General features: G+C 66.9%; 1 protein-coding gene across 1 annotated transcript; it reads left to right on the forward strand.

Annotated features, from left to right (window-relative positions):
* Positions 1-3,658: 3,658 nt before the first annotated feature.
* On the forward strand, positions 3,659-11,756 carry LOC309416142 (junction plakoglobin; the record flags this gene model as incomplete). Its single annotated transcript, XM_082015720.1, has 13 exons — positions 3,659-3,887; positions 4,879-5,132; positions 5,693-5,931; positions 6,392-6,593; positions 7,228-7,372; positions 7,740-7,843; positions 9,153-9,491; positions 9,904-10,059; positions 10,241-10,360; positions 10,542-10,692; positions 10,830-10,951; positions 11,220-11,259; positions 11,611-11,756. The coding sequence occupies exons 1-13, from the start codon at positions 3,662-3,664 to the stop codon at positions 11,754-11,756; spliced, it is 2,244 nt and encodes a 747-aa protein (XP_081871846.1). The 5' UTR covers positions 3,659-3,661.
* Between the last annotated feature and the right edge of the window lie 4,667 nt (positions 11,757-16,423).

The following is a 16,423-nucleotide window of genomic DNA, read 5'->3' on the forward strand; positions in this document are numbered from 1 at the left end:
GGGAAGTGGTGGGAGAGGGATTAACCTTCTCCTGGCTCTCGCCTGCGTGGGGCATGGCTGAAGCCCCTGCCAGCCCCATGTCCCACCTGGGGCCATGGGAGGTGCTTCCCCAAACCTGCTGTCCCTTCTCTGGGGGCTCCCACGTCTGCCTCACTGTTTCCCGGGGGGTTTCTTGCTGTTCCTGGGAGTCAGCCCTGTTTCCTCAGGGTTCCCAGCTCGGTGCAGGCAGGGGGGCTCAGCCAGGGCTCGGGGTACTGCTCTGGTTAATGGCAGCCCGGGGGGAGGGAGGTAAGGGCCAGGCGCAGCAGCAGTCACCCTACCGACAGGCCTGGTTGTGCAGGGGGCTGGAGCCCACCCAGGCATCCCCCGTGCTCACGGCTGACCCCTCCAGGGCGGGTATTTTCATGTGTGCCTTGAACACCCCCAGGTTCTCCTTCCTGCATGAACCACTGCCGTCCCCTTCACTGCTTCCGGGGATGGCGGGGTCCTGCCGCACTGCAGCCGTTCACCACCGACAGCATCGCTGGTGAAGGTGAACCCAGGCGCAACCAGCATCCCCTGCCCGGGGCGCTGCCTGTCTCGCTGTGACCCCGCTCAGGAGGAGGGCGGACATCCGAGGACGGAGCCCAGCTGTGGAGGATGGGGGAGAAGCTCATGTCGGGCGTCTGGCCCTTGCCGAGCGATGAGCAGAGGATGCTTGACACGGGGTTCAGAAAATGTCATGGCTCGCCGCTGGAGCATCTGGCATTTGCTCCACTGGCCCTGTCCCCTCGGGTGCTGCCGGCCTTGCTGCTGCCCGGGGTGGTGAGCAGACCCCCCCGGGGCTGCTGGTGGGGTGATGCTCCGGGGGGAGGGTGCGGGCTGTGTTTAACGAGGTGCCTGTGGTCCCTTCTGGGGGGCTCCTGAAGAGTCCCCTGAGCCTGCGTAACACCCCTGCCCGGTGGCCCCTCTCCCCCCGCAGGGTGCTCGGGCGGGTCTGACTGTGCCCATTAGCTTCCACCCACTCTCCTGCTTGGAGCTTTTCTGGGGCTGAGCTTGTGTCTGGGCTCTGAGGAGCTCTGCTGGCTTTTGATGTCCCTGGGGTGCCCGGGGGGGTGGCTCATGCATAATGCAGGGCTCTGTAAGGAGCCGCTGAGCTGAACTCGCAGCGGTTTGGGAGATGAAGCGCCTGTCAAACGCCTGTAAATCGTAGAGCAGCCGTTACCGGCTGACCCGTGGTGCAGGCAGCACCAGCCCCTCCTGCCAGCTCCGGCTCGCTGCTGCCTGGGGGTCCCTGCCCTGGCTGGGGTGGGTGCTTGGTTCCTTACACCCCCTTCGTGATGCGAGGAGCTTTCCTGCCCTCGGCTCTGCTCTGCCCTTGCCCGCCCTGCCCAGGGCAGCTTTTCAGGGGTGCCGGGATCCCTCTGGCTGCAGTCCCGCTGCGGGGGCTCTGTGCGCTGGCTGGGGTCTGCGGTGGCTTGTGCCAGCTCCTGGGACAGTGGGGCTGTGCCCGCCACGCTTCCAGCAGACCCCTCATCCTCCGCTCCCGGGGGTGCGTGAGCCCTGGGCAGGGAGGGACGAGTCTGGTCTGGCTCTGCGAGGGGGGGGCCGTGCTTTGCCATTGCTTTTCTCTGGCTTCCTGACACAATTTGGGGGCTCTGCCACCGTGGCGACCCAGCTGGAAGGGCTCGGGCTCCCGAACACCGGTGCAACAGCTCACGCATACGCGTGGGGGCCTTGCCACGCTGGGGCACCCGTGGCTCGGCACAGGGGCTCTCCCGGCCGAACCCCGCTCTGGCATGGGGTGGGGAGCGGAGCCGGGCTCGCCCCTCGCTGCCAGCGCCGTGCGTCACGCACCACCCTGCCGCACCAAATGGAAACCCCGGCTCCCGCCCGCGCCCTGCCGTGGGAACGATCTGCCCCTGCTGGCCTCCATTAGCGGGTCCGTCTCTTACTGCCTTATGAACATGCATTATGCACAAGCCATTACAGCTGGAGCAGTACTTAGTCTGCGGGTTGCTGCTTGACAGCTCAAAAAATACTGAATTGACAGGAGCGGCGCCCTGCAGCGGACCCGGGAAGGTGGCCGTGGGGGGAGCGGATGCGGTGGGATGCAGGACGCGTCCGGCCGGGAGCGTGGCGGGATTCCTGTCTCCTGCCCAGCTACTGCTCCCCGGGAATGAGCGTTTGTGGCCGGGTTGGGATTTTTCCTGTCAGCCTGTGCCGCTTGCGAGGGCTCGGCCGCTCCTTGGGAAGAGCTGGCAGCACCGGGGCGAGCCACGCCAAGCCCGTGCGCACTGTGCCCCGCCGGGCCGCCCCACGCAAGCCGCATCCTCGGCCTCCAGCTGATGCCCTGACTCAGCTGCCAGCGTGGCAGGGGGCCGGGGCTGGCGGGGGGCTTGTCCCCTCTTGCCCCCCCCAAGGAGGGTGCCGGGACCTGGGGCTGCTGCACCAGCCCGGCTGGTCCCCCGAACTGTGCTGGCGGCTGGAGCGCGGCCAGGGCCGCGTGGCCGTGCTGGTCCAGCTTGCTGCATGAATCAGTGCTGGTGGAGGTGGTAATTATGCCTCTGCTTGGAAGCGTGGTTGCTGCTGCGCCCAGCTGCGCTGGGAGCCGGGCGGCAGCTGCTCCCTTTGCCTCTTATCGCCTCTGAAACTCTGACTCATCCCCACCCCTGCGCGGCCGGAGGAAGGGGCAGAAATCCCAGCGGGGCTGGCTGGGCGCTGCTGGGATGCTTCCATCCCTGCCTGCCTGCCTGCCTCCACCGCTCCCCCGGCCGTGCCGCGGGCTGGATGCGGGGCTGGTGACTCACAGCCCTGCAGTGTCCGCCTGCCCCGATGAGCTCAGGGGTTAATCCGTGAGGCATCCTCCCTCCCGCTGCGTCCCCGGATTAAAGATGACGGAAACCCAGCCCTGCTTGTGAGCAACCTTGGCTGGTTTGTCCCGAGTTTTGGGATGTGCTGGGCTGCCCTGTCCTGGCACCGCGCAGCCACGGCACGGTGCTCGGCACAGCACAGGGAGCACCTGGCCCACGCCATGGGTGCTCGTGGTGCTGGGCACCCATGGGACAGCTGAGCCAGCGGCTTTGCCTGGTTATTTTTGAGGTGCTTTAGCAGTGTCCCGGAGGGCTTCTAAAAAGGTTCATTTTATTCTTGGACTTCCAGCCTTGTGGCTGTCCCCAGCTCTCTGCCAGGTCCTGGCTCTGGAAACTGGTCTTTCGAAAGCCCGTGGGGAGCCTGGAGTCGGGGGGGCCTGGCTGCAGGGTCCCGGCTGCGGGGTCCCGCCACGCCGGGCAGAGCCTGCTCACGCCTTTGCTGCCAAGGCGGTGAGACACGGCGTTGCGTGTGAGACACGGCGTTGCGTGGCAGGCGCTGGCTGACGGCTCAGCCAGCCGTGCGTGGTCTGCGCCGGCTGCAGCCACGCTTCATGTCTGAACACGAGCAGCAAAGTGCTGAGCTGTGGGTTCGTCATCCCGGTGCCGCCTTTCATCTCGCGTGGGGGAGGAGGGCAGATAGTGATCTGCCCGATCTGCTCGTGGGCTGGGCAGGGGCTGGCTGCCGCGCCGGGGTCTGCCGCGCCGGGGTCTGCCGCGCGGTTTAGTGCAGGAGAGGGGTGAGAGGGTGCTGCAGTGACCTGGGCTCTGCCAGAGGCATAACTTCTCCCTCCCTGCCCCGCAGAGCAGCCATGGAGGTGATGAACATGATGGAGCAGCCGATCAAGGTGACGGAGTGGCAGCAAACCTACACCTACGACTCGGGCATCCACTCCGGTGTCAACACCCAGGTGCCCTCCGTCAGCAGCAAGTGCCTCGGGGACGAAGACGAGGTCTATGGGAAGCAGTACACCATCAAGAAGACGACCACCACGAGCTACTGCCAGGGAGGCAGCCAGGGCCAGAGCCAAGCGCAAGGTAGGAGCTGCGGGGCCGGGCACGTCCCTGAGCTTGGCTGCTCAGCTCCTGCCTTCCTCTGCCTCTCCCACAAGCTGTGCTCGTTCTGGGCGCTTCTCCATGCCGCCTTCCACACCCCCGGGCTTGTTGCTGCCTAAAATATGCTCCCTCCTGTCCTCCTTCCCCACGCCGAGAGGCTCTCGCGTAGGGGCGGGTGCGCAGCCAGCCCGCGCTGGTGCTGAGCCGTGCGCGCACATCCGAGCGCGCTGGTGGGTTGGCTCGAGATGGGAACAGCTGATCCCAGCCCACGGATCGGCCGTCTGCTCTGCTGCCTGCCTGCCTGCCTGCTGGGGAAACCTGTCTCAGCGTGGCTGGCAAAGCTGCCGGCGTGTGCCGCAAAGCCCCGCCGGCTGGCCCGTCTTCTCCCGCTGCTGCGAGGGCGAAGCGGGCGGAGGCGCAGCCCCCGGAGCCAAAGGAGACGTTTCCCCCAGCTTTATCCCTTCAGAGGGCCGGTTTGCTCCGCTCAGCTCTGCGGTTCCCCCGCCAGCAGTGGGCCCTGGAAGGTTGAATTGCCAGCTGCCCTGGGCGGCAGAGCCCCCGGAGACGGACGAGCCCTCCCGAGCCCCCCGCGCTGTCCCTGCGCCGTGGAGGTGGGGACTGCGGGTGGCTGCAGCACCTCTGCCCCGGCGCCGCTGGTGGGGAAGGCCTCCGTGTCCTTCTCCTAATCCCTGGTGCCAGCTGGTCCCAGGTTGCAAATATCCTTAATTTTTTAATTAATGGGCCTTATGTGACAACTGCCTAATCACGCTGCCTAACTGAGCGTTGCCTTATCTCTGCGCTGCCGTATCTGTTTACACTTTGAAGCACCGGCTCCTTGCAGAGCGTGCTGGGACTGCTGACGTCGCCGGTGTCATCGCACTAAGCTCTTGCTCAGCTGATTGAAAGTGGAAAGCAGGGAGCGTTCCTCGGAGAGAGCCCGAGTCTAACGCTGCCTCCCTGTCTACCCCTGCAGCGGACATGGAGGCTCAGCTGGCCATGACCCGGGCGCAGCGTGTCCGGGCCGCCATGTACCCCGAGACGGTGGAGGACCGCTCCCTGCTCATCACCACGCAGCTGGAGGGGCAGCAGACCAACGTGCAGCGCCTGGCGGAGCCCTCGCAGATGCTGAAATCGGCCATCGTGCACCTCATCAACTACCAGGATGATGCCGAGCTGGCCACCCGGGCCATCCCGGAGCTCACCAAGCTGCTCAACGACGAGGACCCGGTAAGGAAGCGTGGTTTGCCTGCGCGTGCCTCCGGGCGTTCAGCTGCCGGGCTTGCGGGGCGCGCTTCCCCAGCCGTGGCAGCGCAGCTGGGCGCCCATCCCCGCGCGGCTCCGCGGCTGCCGTCCGGCTGCTTCCTCTTGACAAAGCGCTGCGGTTGCCTCCGCCCTGCAACAGGACCGAGCCCGCATCTGCCCGCCCGCATCTCCCGGCAGCCCGTCCTTGCCGCCCGGACTCGGCCCCCCTGCCCCGGCCTCCCACAGACACCGAGCGCTCCTTGCCCGTGCTCCAGCCCCCCGCCCTCCCCCTGCCCCTGCGGCACGCCTGTGCGCCATGGGCCCGACCGCACGCTGCCCGCCGCTGCGAACTGCAGCGTGGCTCCCGCAGCGTCGGGGGTGAGGATTGTTAAAAATAGAAATCCTCGCCTGCGCCGGCTGTGCCGACTCGCCCTGCGCGGCAGCCCTGGGCCAGGTCTTACCCATCGGAGCGGGATCCCTCCCGTCCCTGCCGTGATGGGCAGCAGTGGGACCCCCTTCCACCCGCCGCTTCTCTCCCCCGCCAGGTGGTTGTCAGCAAAGCGGCCATGATCGTCAACCAGCTCTCCAAGAAGGAGGCGTCGCGCCGCGCCCTGATGCAGTCTCCCCAGATCGTGGCGGCTGTGGTCCGCACCATGCAGAGCACCAGCGACCTGGACACGGCCCGCTGCACCACCAGCATCCTGCACAACCTCTCGCACCACCGCGAGGGCCTGCTCTCCATCTTCAAGTCTGGCGGCATCCCGGCACTCGTCAGGATGCTCAGGTACGAGGGCGCTGGGGGGGGCCCGAGAGGCCGGCAGAGCCGAGCGGTCCCTCCCGGGCTGGCAGCCAGGCGAGCGCCAGCAGAGGAGGGGAGAGGAGAGGAGGGCTCGTGCTGCGTGGGTCCTCCTCCTGCTCACACCGACACGGGGGCGTGGGAGACCTTCAGCCTTTTAGCCTGCGAAAGCCCCAGGGCTTTGCTGCGTTTGCAGCTCGTATGGGGGCAGGAGGAGGGGAGTGGTCCCCCATGCTGCCTCGTCCATGGAGATGGGGCTCGGTCTCTGCCCCGAGGAGGAGGTGTCCTTGCCCCGAGGGCCACCCTGGGGCCATGCGGCACGGTGGCCTCGCACCGGGTCTTGCTGAAGGGCACTGGGTGGGAGCTGGGGCTCGGGGCTCCGATGGCAGCCTGGTTAGCCTGGAGGCAGCTGCCTGCGCTGACGTGGCTCTGTGCCGCCTGCCTGCAGCTCGCCGGTCGAGTCAGTCCTCTTCTATGCCATCACCACCCTGCACAACCTGCTGCTCTACCAGGAAGGGGCCAAGATGGCTGTGCGCCTGGCCGACGGCCTGCAGAAAATGGTTCCCCTGCTGAACAAGAACAACCCCAAGTTCCTGGCAATCACCACCGACTGCCTCCAGCTCCTCGCCTACGGGAACCAGGAGAGCAAGGTGGGCCCGGGGAGCCTGGCCTGCCCCGCGGCGCGGGGTCCTGCCGAGGGAGGGCAGGAGGGGGGCGGTTGCCCAGCCTTGCTCCTCGCCGCCAGAAGCCCGGGAGGCAGGGGTGGGAGCTCCCACCGTCTCGGCCCGCGTGCCCCCGGCCACAGCCGGCAGCGGAGCAGTTGTGCTGCCTGCAACAGGGCCGCATCCGCCCGTGCAGGTGGAGCGTCCCTGGAAGCGCGGACTGTCCCAGTCTGGCCGGTAGATCGGCTCGGCTGGGTTTCTCCCCCCGCTGCTCCGGGCAATGCCTCTATCTTTGTTCTTTGGCTGCTCCTCTCCTCCTACACAGGAGTCCCTGCGTAGGAGTCCCGGCGTCGTGCGGAGGGTCAGTCCCTGGACCTGCTCCGACGCCGGCTGGGTGGGGGGCCGCTGCCCGTGCCGCCTGCGGCGCGGGGCAGGGCACCCGGTGTGCCGGGCTGCGGTGGCAGCGCGCGGCCCCGGCGGGGCGACCCGAAGCACTGCGGCGTGCCGAGGGGCTGGGCCTCCTGCCTGGCTTGCGTCCTGGCACGAGCTGGGGAAACCGGCGTGGTGGTCCCGGCAGCCCGGAGCTGCTGCACGCCCCCACCCTGGCCCTTCTGTCTTGCAGCTGATTATTTTGGCCAACGGAGGACCCCAGGCCCTGGTGCAGATCATGCGCAGCTACAACTACGAGAAGCTGCTCTGGACCACAAGCCGGGTGCTCAAGGTGCTGTCGGTGTGTCCCAGCAACAAGCCCGCGATCGTTGAGGCTGGTAAGAGGGGCTGGGGGGCTGGCGTCAAACAGGAGGCGGGTGGTGGTGTCGGGACGGGGCGGCCATCTCGCAATTGATGCGCGGGACAGGCAGACGCCTCGCACAGCCGCGTGAAACCACCTGCGCGTGGCCTGGTTTCTTGCTCTGAAAGGCTGCTGAGGCGCTTCCCTGGCACCGTGCGTGGGCAGGATCTGGTCGGCTGGGAGCTGTCTTCCCGCACCACGTTTGGCCTCCGCCAAGCCATGAGGCTGCGTTGGAGGCATCGGTCAGGCGGTGCCCAGCCCACGCTCACCACGCAGACCCGCACCCTTCTCTGCTGGGGCAGCTTCGGGTATTTACAGGTGGGCTGGGTCTTCTTCCCTGGCAGGCGGCATGCAGGCGTTGGGCAAACACCTGACCAGCTCCAGCCCCAGGCTGGTCCAGAACTGTCTCTGGACCCTGCGAAACCTCTCTGACGTGGCTACCAAACAGGTGAGTCTGCGGGACCCCGAGTTGCGTTTCAGCGCGGCATTTTGGAGGCTTCTCCGTACCGGCTGCCGGGCTGCCCCTCACCCTCTGCTTGTGCCAGGCTGAGCCCAAAGCGACGTCCTTGTGCCGGTTCCAGGCCCCGGAGCTGCGGGCTGCGGCAGCGTGTGTGCCTGGCAGGGCGAGGGGATGCCTGTGTGCCTGAGCCCCGCTGCAGCCCGGGTTCGCCCGGTGTCGCGGGAGGCTGCTTACTGCCCGCCGCCCTTCCCACGCCAGCTGGCTGCCGGCGCTCCTGCCGTGTCCCCGGCGGGGAGCCGAGGCCACCGGCAGTCGCTCACGCTCTCGGCGGGGCATCGCCGGGGCTGCTGCTTGCTCTGGCTCGGGGAGCAGCCAGCAGCCTGCCCTGGCGCTGGCCGCCTGCTCGGCTTCTTCCCCAGCGAGGGAGTTGCCCGCGGAGCTGCTGTTGAGGCAGTTGTGCCCACGGGGCCGAGAGGCGGCCGGTGCGAGGGTGACCCCGAGCTCTGCTCTGGGGTTGCTCTCCCCAGCCCTTTGCTGCCTCCTGATGCGTTCCCCATCTGCTGGGGCCGCCTCTGCGCAGATTAGCGCCTGATGCAGCGTGGAAACTATTTGGGCTGGCGCGTAACCATCCCTGGCTCTCGGATTGAGGGGGGGGACGCGGCCATGGCGCCTTTAACTCCTTCCTGCCCCACGGCTGGCTGCCTGCCGGCACGGCCGGGACCAGGCTCATGCTGGGACTGCTCGGGGAGCACTGGTGGGTGCATCGTTTGCACTTCCCAGCAGAGAAAAGCTGCTGGAGACATGGAGCTCTAAGTCAAGCTGCACGTGTCGGGAGCGCCTGTTGCTCACGCTGTGCCGGCATCGTGGAGAAGCAGCTCTGGCTGCAGGGGGGACAGGGAAAGGCGCAGTGTGGGAGGTGCGAACGCTGCCTCTCCGCCATTGCTGCCTGCTCTGGCCCGTGCAGAGCCAGGGGGACACGACATGGGGTGCCGGGGGGCCGGGGTCTGCGGCAAGGAGTGTGCAAGCTCCCACGAGGGCAGCCACACGAGCCTGGGTCTCGAGGGGAGAGGGGGCCGGGTCTGGCAGGAAGAGCACGGCTCGGGGCTGGATCCTCTCTGCGATGGCAGGAGCCGTCCTCGCGGGAGGGGGCTCCTCCTCTCCAGGGCCGGGTGTCCGGCCGTCTGAGGGGAGCAGCTCTGGCTCCCCGCGCCTGGGTGAGAGACAGAGGGGACGGGCGCAGGGCTGAGCCCAGAGCCGGCTGGGGGGCTGGTCCGACCTCCTGTCCCCACTCCCACAGGAGGGCTTGGACGGCGTCCTCAAGATCCTGGTGAACCAGCTGAGCTCCGACGACGTGAACGTGCTGACCTGTGCCACCGGCACCCTCTCCAACCTGACCTGCAACAACAGCAAGAACAAGACCCTGGTGACGCAGTCAAACGGAGTGGAGGCCCTGATCCACACCATCCTGCGGGCAGGCGACAAGGAGGACATCACCGAGCCGGCCGTCTGCGCTCTCCGGCACCTCACCAGCCGGCACCCCGAGGCTGAGATGGCGCAGAACTCTGTGCGGCTCAACTACGGCATCCCTGCTATCGTCAAGCTCCTCAACCAGCCCAACCAGTGGCCACTGGTCAAGGTAAGGGGCTGTGAGGGGCTGGAGGTGGTTGCTGGGGGCTGGAGGAAGCCAGTGGCTGAACTCGAGCGAGCCCCAGCTGCTGGCCCTCGGTGGGACGCGCTGCGGAGGGGGTCTGCAGCTGGTGCCGTGCCGGGAGCGATGGGCTGCCGCAGCCCTGGTCCCGTCGGGCAGCGTCCTTGACGGCAGCTAACGGAGGAAATGGCTCGTGCGGGCTGCTTGGCTGGAAGCGATACTTGCCCCGGCCTCCCCCGCGGGCCGGGGGCCGGATCCGGTGTGGGAGGAAGCTGAAGTCAGCCTGCACCGGGGGGGGGCGGGCAGGGGGAGGAGGGCCCGGCTGGCGGGTCCCGTGGGGAGCACACGCTGCTCTGATCCACGGTCGAGACGAATTTCTCGAATCCCTTCACTCCGCCAGGCTACCATAGGCCTGATCCGCAACCTGGCCCTGTGCCCGGCCAACCACGCCCCGCTCCAGGAGGCCGCCGTCATCCCCCGCCTGGTCCAGCTGCTGGTCAAGGCGCACCAGGACGCCCAGCGGCACGTAGCAGCCGGCACGCAGCAGCCCTACACGGTGAGTCCCCGCGGCAGGGTCTGCCGGCGTGCCCCTCTGCCTTGCTCCCGGCACAGCCTGGCACCCCGAAAGCTGACCTGTCCCTGGGGGGTCGCCTGCGCCCGCGCTCAGGGTGGTCGTGCCCTGGCGCGGGGAGCGCCGGCTGCTCCAGGGCCCCGGCTGAGCGCCTCTGCCCTGGCAGGACGGAGTGAAGATGGAGGAGATTGTGGAGGGGTGCACGGGGGCACTGCACATCCTGGCCCGGGACCCCATGAACCGCATGGAGATCTTCCGCCTCAACACCATCCCACTCTTCGTGCAGGTCAGGGGCTGGGGGGACCGGGGGCTGCACTCGCCACCTCCCGCCTGGCTGGCACGGCCCTGTGCTGCCGGGGCCAGGGAGCCACGGCGCTCGGCTGGCGGCACCGTGTGTGTCAGACCACGTCAGGCGCACGACAGCTCCTCGCCGGCTGCTCCACGGCGCTGCTAATCTCTCCCGACAGCTCCTCTACTCGCCGGTGGAGAACATCCAGCGCGTCGCGGCTGGCGTGCTGTGCGAGCTGGCCCAGGACAAGGAGGCGGCAGATGCCATCGATGCTGAGGGGGCCTCGGCTCCGCTGATGGAGCTGCTGCACTCCAGGAACGAGGGGACCGGTGAGTGCCGCCGTGCCAGGCCCCGTGCCGAGGGCTCTCCGCCACGTGGCGTCGGCCCAGCTGCAGCCGGTCTGGGGCTTCTGGTGCTCGGGTGCCGCGTGGTGCCGGGAGCTGAGGCTGCTGCCCTTCCCCTGCAGCCACCTACGCGGCCGCTGTGCTGTTCCGAATCTCGGAGGACAAGAACCCCGACTACAGGAAGCGTGTCTCTGTGGAGCTCACCAACTCCCTCTTCAAGCACGACCCGGCAGCCTGGGAGGCGGTGAGCGTCCCGCTGAGCGCGGAGACGAGCCCCTTTCCCTGGGGAACCCGCGGCTTCTTGGGATGGCCCTGTCCTGCTTCCAAAAGCTGCCGGTGCCGCCTCCGGCCAGAGCTCAGCTGGGAGTGACCGGCAAACGGGGGGAGGCGCAGGGGGTGGCCCCGGTTGCGGTACCTGCTACCCGGGATGCGGCTGGGCACCACGTAGTCCCTGGGCATCGTGCACGTGTCAGCACGTGTCCCCTCTTCAATTCTGTCACCTTCTTCCGTAGGCTCAGAGCATGATCCCCATCAACGAGCCCTACTCAGACGGTGAGTATGGCGCCAGCTCTTCCCTTGGGCCATGCTCTGGGGGGGCAGACGCCTCATCTCACCAAACCAGGCTGGTTTTAACTCCTCCGCGTGGCTGCCAGGAAAGCGCCAGCCGGGGCTGCCTGGGGACGCTCAGCGGGGTGCTCAGCTCGCTGGGGAGCACGTGCAGCCGCTCCCCTGTGTGCCCGGGCTGCCCAGAGGCGTGGGGCAGGTGGGTGGTGGGTGGCCCTCGTGTCCTTTGCGGCACCATGTGCCACGCGCTGCCCTGGGCGGGGAGACCAGGAGGGCAGCTGAGGTCTGGAGATGTCTCTCGCTGGCGAGAGCTGAGGTTGCCGCGTCTCTTCTGTGCAGAGCTGGACCCCGGCTACCGCCCCATGTACTCGGGCGACATCCCCCTGGACCCCATCGACATGCACATGGACATGGACGGGGACTACCCCATGGACGCCTACAGCGACGGCGTCCGAGCGCCCTTCGCTGACCACATGCTCGCCTAACGCACCCCGCAGCCCCCGCACCAGGTAGTCGCTGGCGTGTACCTGGGGTGCGGGCACCTACCGTGGGCGCGCTCGGCCCTGGAGCGGGGCGGGCGGCCGGGAGGCAGCGCTGGCTGCTGGGGCCCAGCGTGCTGCGGCGTCCCTGGTGCTGCCGTGGGTCGGCACCCCCGTCACCCCGGGGGCTCGGGGAGCCCTGGGCTCTGCTCTCCTCCAAAACCCCCTCTCGGTCGAGTAACGGGAGCTCTCTCCTGCCGCGCGCAGGTGTTTTCTCCACACAGAAGAGGGTGGCCCCAGAGCTGAGTATTCGCAAGAAGGACTTGGGAGACAGAAGTGCCTGAGAAGACAAACTTTTCCATTCCCACGAGAGGTTTTATTTTTCGATTTTTTTTCTTCGCTGTGGGTCTGTGGAGAAGGTCCTTCCTGCTGGGACTGCTTCAAGCACCTACTGCCGCATCCAGCATCCAAGATACTGTTTCTGAAGCTTTAAAACACATAAACCCTACACCGTTAGCGACCTTTCATTGGCAAAATAGTCTTTTCTATGAATATATATTTCTTTTTTATTTTTAATATGGTGCCAACGGCTTTTGCCGTCTTTAAGTTTGTGCTTTCTAACTAATTTGTTCTGCGTGTTAGTGTTCTAGGAAAGGAATCTAACACGGGAAACCCCTTTGCTTTCTGCAAACTCTAACTTAATCAGGCCAATCCAGAGTTCGCTGAAACCAAAGGGTGCCGTGTCCCAGGACCTTCATCTTAGCCATCGGGATGTCTGCGGTTTAATTCTTTCCAATCAGCCGTTGGGGAGCTGACTTTGTGTACCTGCCTATCCTACCAGTACCCATAGAGGAGTGACTCCAGCATTAGGAACCGTGTCCTTGTACTGATCTCTGTTGCACATTTTAACCCGTTTCCCTTCTTTTTGGTGAGTGGTGTGTTTCCGTCCCCTCCTCCCTTATCTAACACATTTTTTAAAGAGGCTCTAGATCTGACGGTGGTTTAACGCTCCCGCCAGAAAGGGATGGACAGTTACTGGAGTGTGGTTCAGGAATGGAAGATTTTATTATTTCTGTAAGTTGTTTTTGTATAGACCAAAGCAAAGAATAAAATAACCCCCCCAGCCCCGTGTTGCCCTGAGCCTGTGTTTGTGGCGGCTGGGGAAGGGCAGCGAGTCCCCTTGGGGCAGCCGGGGTGAAGGTGCCCGTCGCCCTCCTGGGGCCAAGCGGTGGTGGTTCCCTCCCGTGGGGCTGCGCGGCCTCGGGCGAGCTGGTTCCCATGCCTGGCCGGGGGCTCAGGTGGCGGCCGGGGGGACAAGCAGGCTGGGCCCGTCCCTGTGCCTCGGGAAAGGTGCTTGTCGAGGCACGGGCCACTGGCTCGTGGCACCGGCAGCAGCTCCCACTGGCAGCCGCACACCCGGACTCGCACGCCGGCTCCATCCAGGCGTCTGTCTGCTCTGTCAGGAGGTAGAAACTTCCAGTAATTAAGATGTTTGTTCATTAGGCAGCATCACCGGCATCTCCTCTCTGCTGCTGCGCAGAGCTCACTTTAACGAGCTCTGGGGGATAAACGTGCCGGTTGGGAGCGAGCCCCGCTGATTGATGGAGCGAAGCCTGGATGGAGCCGTGAGAGGCCAGGTTAAAAAAAGTGATTTACTCAGTCAAACCTGGTTGCCTGCTTCCGCAGCCCGGCTTCATAGCGGGAACAGATGGCAGGAGGAAATACTCTCAGCTGAGGCACTAACTCCGGCAGATGCGCCTGGGGAGGGCGATGACGAAGCGGCGTCAGGCGGAGATCATGCTGGGAGGTGGAAACTGTTCGCAAAGTTACCCACCAACTTCAGGACTGCCCGTCTGCTTGGCGGCCTCCTCGGCATGGGGACGTGGCCAGGGACAGCCACCGCTGGCAGCCGGCTGCCCGGGCTTAACCACGGCACCTTGTTGGGCGCAGGCTGAGCCCGGAGGCAGGAGCTCGCCTGCAGCAGCTCCGGGCGAGGCTGCGGCCGGGCACAGGGCTGTGGGTTTTGCCTGCTGGGGTGTGCGTGCTGGGGGATGGAAGGGTGAAACATGGGTGGCCCTGGGATGCCCACGTCCCCGGCCCTGGCGGGTTTGTACCTCTGCCCCGTGCACCCATCCTGTGGGGGATGGCCAGGGGTGCGGAGGCTCCTCAAGCAGCGGTGGGAGACCTGGAGAGGGGAGTCGTGTCACGCAGCGATGCCCGCACTGCACCGGTGGGTGCTGCGATTGCTGCATTGTTCAGTGAGATACGCACCGCCGTGACATGGGGAGGCAGCCGCAGAGCCAGGACATCGTCCCTGATGCCCCCGCTCAGGGCTCTGCCTGCTGTAGCACAGCTCCTGTGCAGCCCCTGGCAGGACACTAAGCGGCCCGACGCGGCTGCTGCCGGCACGGGGAGATGGGGGACGTGATTAAAGGGAGCTGGGAACACAGTCGCAGCCATTCCCGCTCGCTGTCAGCATCACCCCCTCTGTCCTTGCACATTCGCTTGGCTCTGCCGCGGCGCTTGGCCGTGCCACGGAGGGAGGCAAGGCGGGGGGACGGGGAGATGAAGGGATGGGGAGGTGGGTTCTCACCACGCGTGGGGCCCAGGCGGGACGTGAACGTTTGCACATCTCCCACAGAGTCCCAGTAGCAGCCTGGGCTGGGGCAGCAGTGAGCCGGGGACAAAGGCAGCAGGAGTGGGTCTGGGAAGCGGGGCCGGCTCCAGGGCTGTCCCGCCGGCTCAGGGGAACATCCTGTGCTGAGCTCAGCCCTGCGCCGCGGCCAAGCCCCGGTGCAGCAGGGATGCAGCCGTGCTTCCTGCCCTGGCCCGTGCCAGGACCAGGGACAAGCAAAACAACAGCTGCTTTCCGGGCAGCCCCAGCAGAGCCGAGCGCGCTTCCGGAGGGCAGCGGAGCCGGGGCTGCTCAGTGGCTCGTGGGATGAGGCTGGGGGGCCAGCCCACTGCCTGCTGCAGCCCCTGCCAGAACACGATCAGTGACAGGCAGTGGGAATAAGGCCCCTGTGCCGGGGGGGTTAGGCGATCCAGCCAGGCCAGCCCTTGCTGCTTGGGCTGTGCAGTGCGGGGCAGAATTCACGCACCCAGACCTGCACCTCCATGGGTGCAGGCTCTGCTGCCTGGCTGGGTGGGTTCCCAGGGTGACTCGGAGAAGCTCCTGCTCCCATCCCTGTCCCCAGGGATCCCGGCAGAGCTGCCAGCACTTTGCTGCACCCCAAGCATCTGTGCCTGAGTGGACATGGGGTTCCAGCCCTGTGTGCCCTGGCCTGGGGCTTTGGCCATGCAGAGCCTGGACCCCCCCTCGGGGCTGCCAGCCAGCCCCGCTGAGGGTATCAGGGATGCTTTCAGGGTCGGATCCGGCTGTCCCCGAGGTGCCAGAACATCTGCCCCGGGAGGTGCTGGGTCTCCTGGCTGTGCCCCGGGCACGGCCACAGGAACCAGCACCTCCCCGGGTCATGGGCAAGGATGTGTCCCTCACCCACCCTGGAGTCCTCTCCCCAGGGCAGGACTGCACCCCTCAAGACCCCCAGCCCTGCCACAACGGGGCTGCTGGGGGGCACCGCCGGGATTTTGGGGGAGCCAGAGGAGCCAGAGGACCCCTGTACCAGGATAGCTAGAGCTTCTTCAGGACCCGCAGCCCCGGAGGCGGTGGCGGGCCGGACTACAGGTCCCGGCATGCCCGGCCGCGCTCCGACCTGCCCGGGGAGCGGCTTTTGCTCTCGGCGGGGCCGCGGGAGCGATGGGCGAGGGCCCCGCCGCCGCCTCCGCGCCGGGAGCAGCGCCCAGCGGTGAGTGCGCCCCGCGGCCCGGCACCCCCGGCGCCCCGAGCCCCCGGCTCCCCGGTACCTCACCGCCCGCCGGGGCCCCGCTGCCGTCGGGTGCGCTCTGCCTCCAGCCGCCCCCGCTGTCCTGCTCGCCCCCGGGCCCCCCGCGTCCCCGGGCCGGTCCCTGCCGGTCCCCCGGGGGTGTCGCCGGCGGCGGCTGCCAGACCGCCCCGGAGAACTTGCCTCGTCTCGCCCCTTCTCCGGGCGCTTGGCTCCTGCACGGCCCCACTTCCACGCGTGGGCTCTGACACCCATGACACATTTCCATTCTTCGCTGCCGAAGCCTTTGCCCCTCGCCTCGGCGGGATTTCCCCCTCCCTCCGCCTTTCTGGCCGGGGGTCTGCAGCAAAGACGGCGTCCCGGGGGTGGTGGGGGTCTCAGGGAACGGTTTGGCCACAGCAGTGGCTGGCTGAGGAGGGGGCCTGATGGTAGCGCCGGGGTCTGGCTGCGCTTCGTCGTTCCCTATGACTGACCCAGGAGGTCTGGCAGGAGCGGGGAGGGTTTTGCTGCTCTGCGGGAAGAGGCTGATGCTGCTGCGGGTGTTTTTGCAGGGAGAGGGGAGCAGAGGGCTCAGCCCCTGGGGCACAGGGGACCCACGGTGTGGTCAGCCGCGGCGAGCTCTGTGGCAGAGGTAGAGCATCAGGTGCTGGGGGGTCACGGCAGAGCAAAGGCGACAGAGCTGAGCTCTGGGCTGGGGAGCCCGTTCCAGCTGGGAAGCCAGGCAGGACGCAGGATGGGGCAGGAGTCCGTCCCCCGACGGCCTCGGGTGCCGGCAGGGACCCATTTCTGAACGGTGCTTCAGGCAGGTGCTGCCTCCTGGGGCCGCCTGAG

The sequence above is a fragment of the Phaethon aethereus genome (assembly GCF_964289735.1).
Source record: "Phaethon aethereus genome assembly, contig: HAP1_SCAFFOLD_556, whole genome shotgun sequence".
In the NCBI taxonomy this organism is placed as follows: domain Eukaryota; kingdom Metazoa; phylum Chordata; class Aves; order Phaethontiformes; family Phaethontidae; genus Phaethon; species Phaethon aethereus.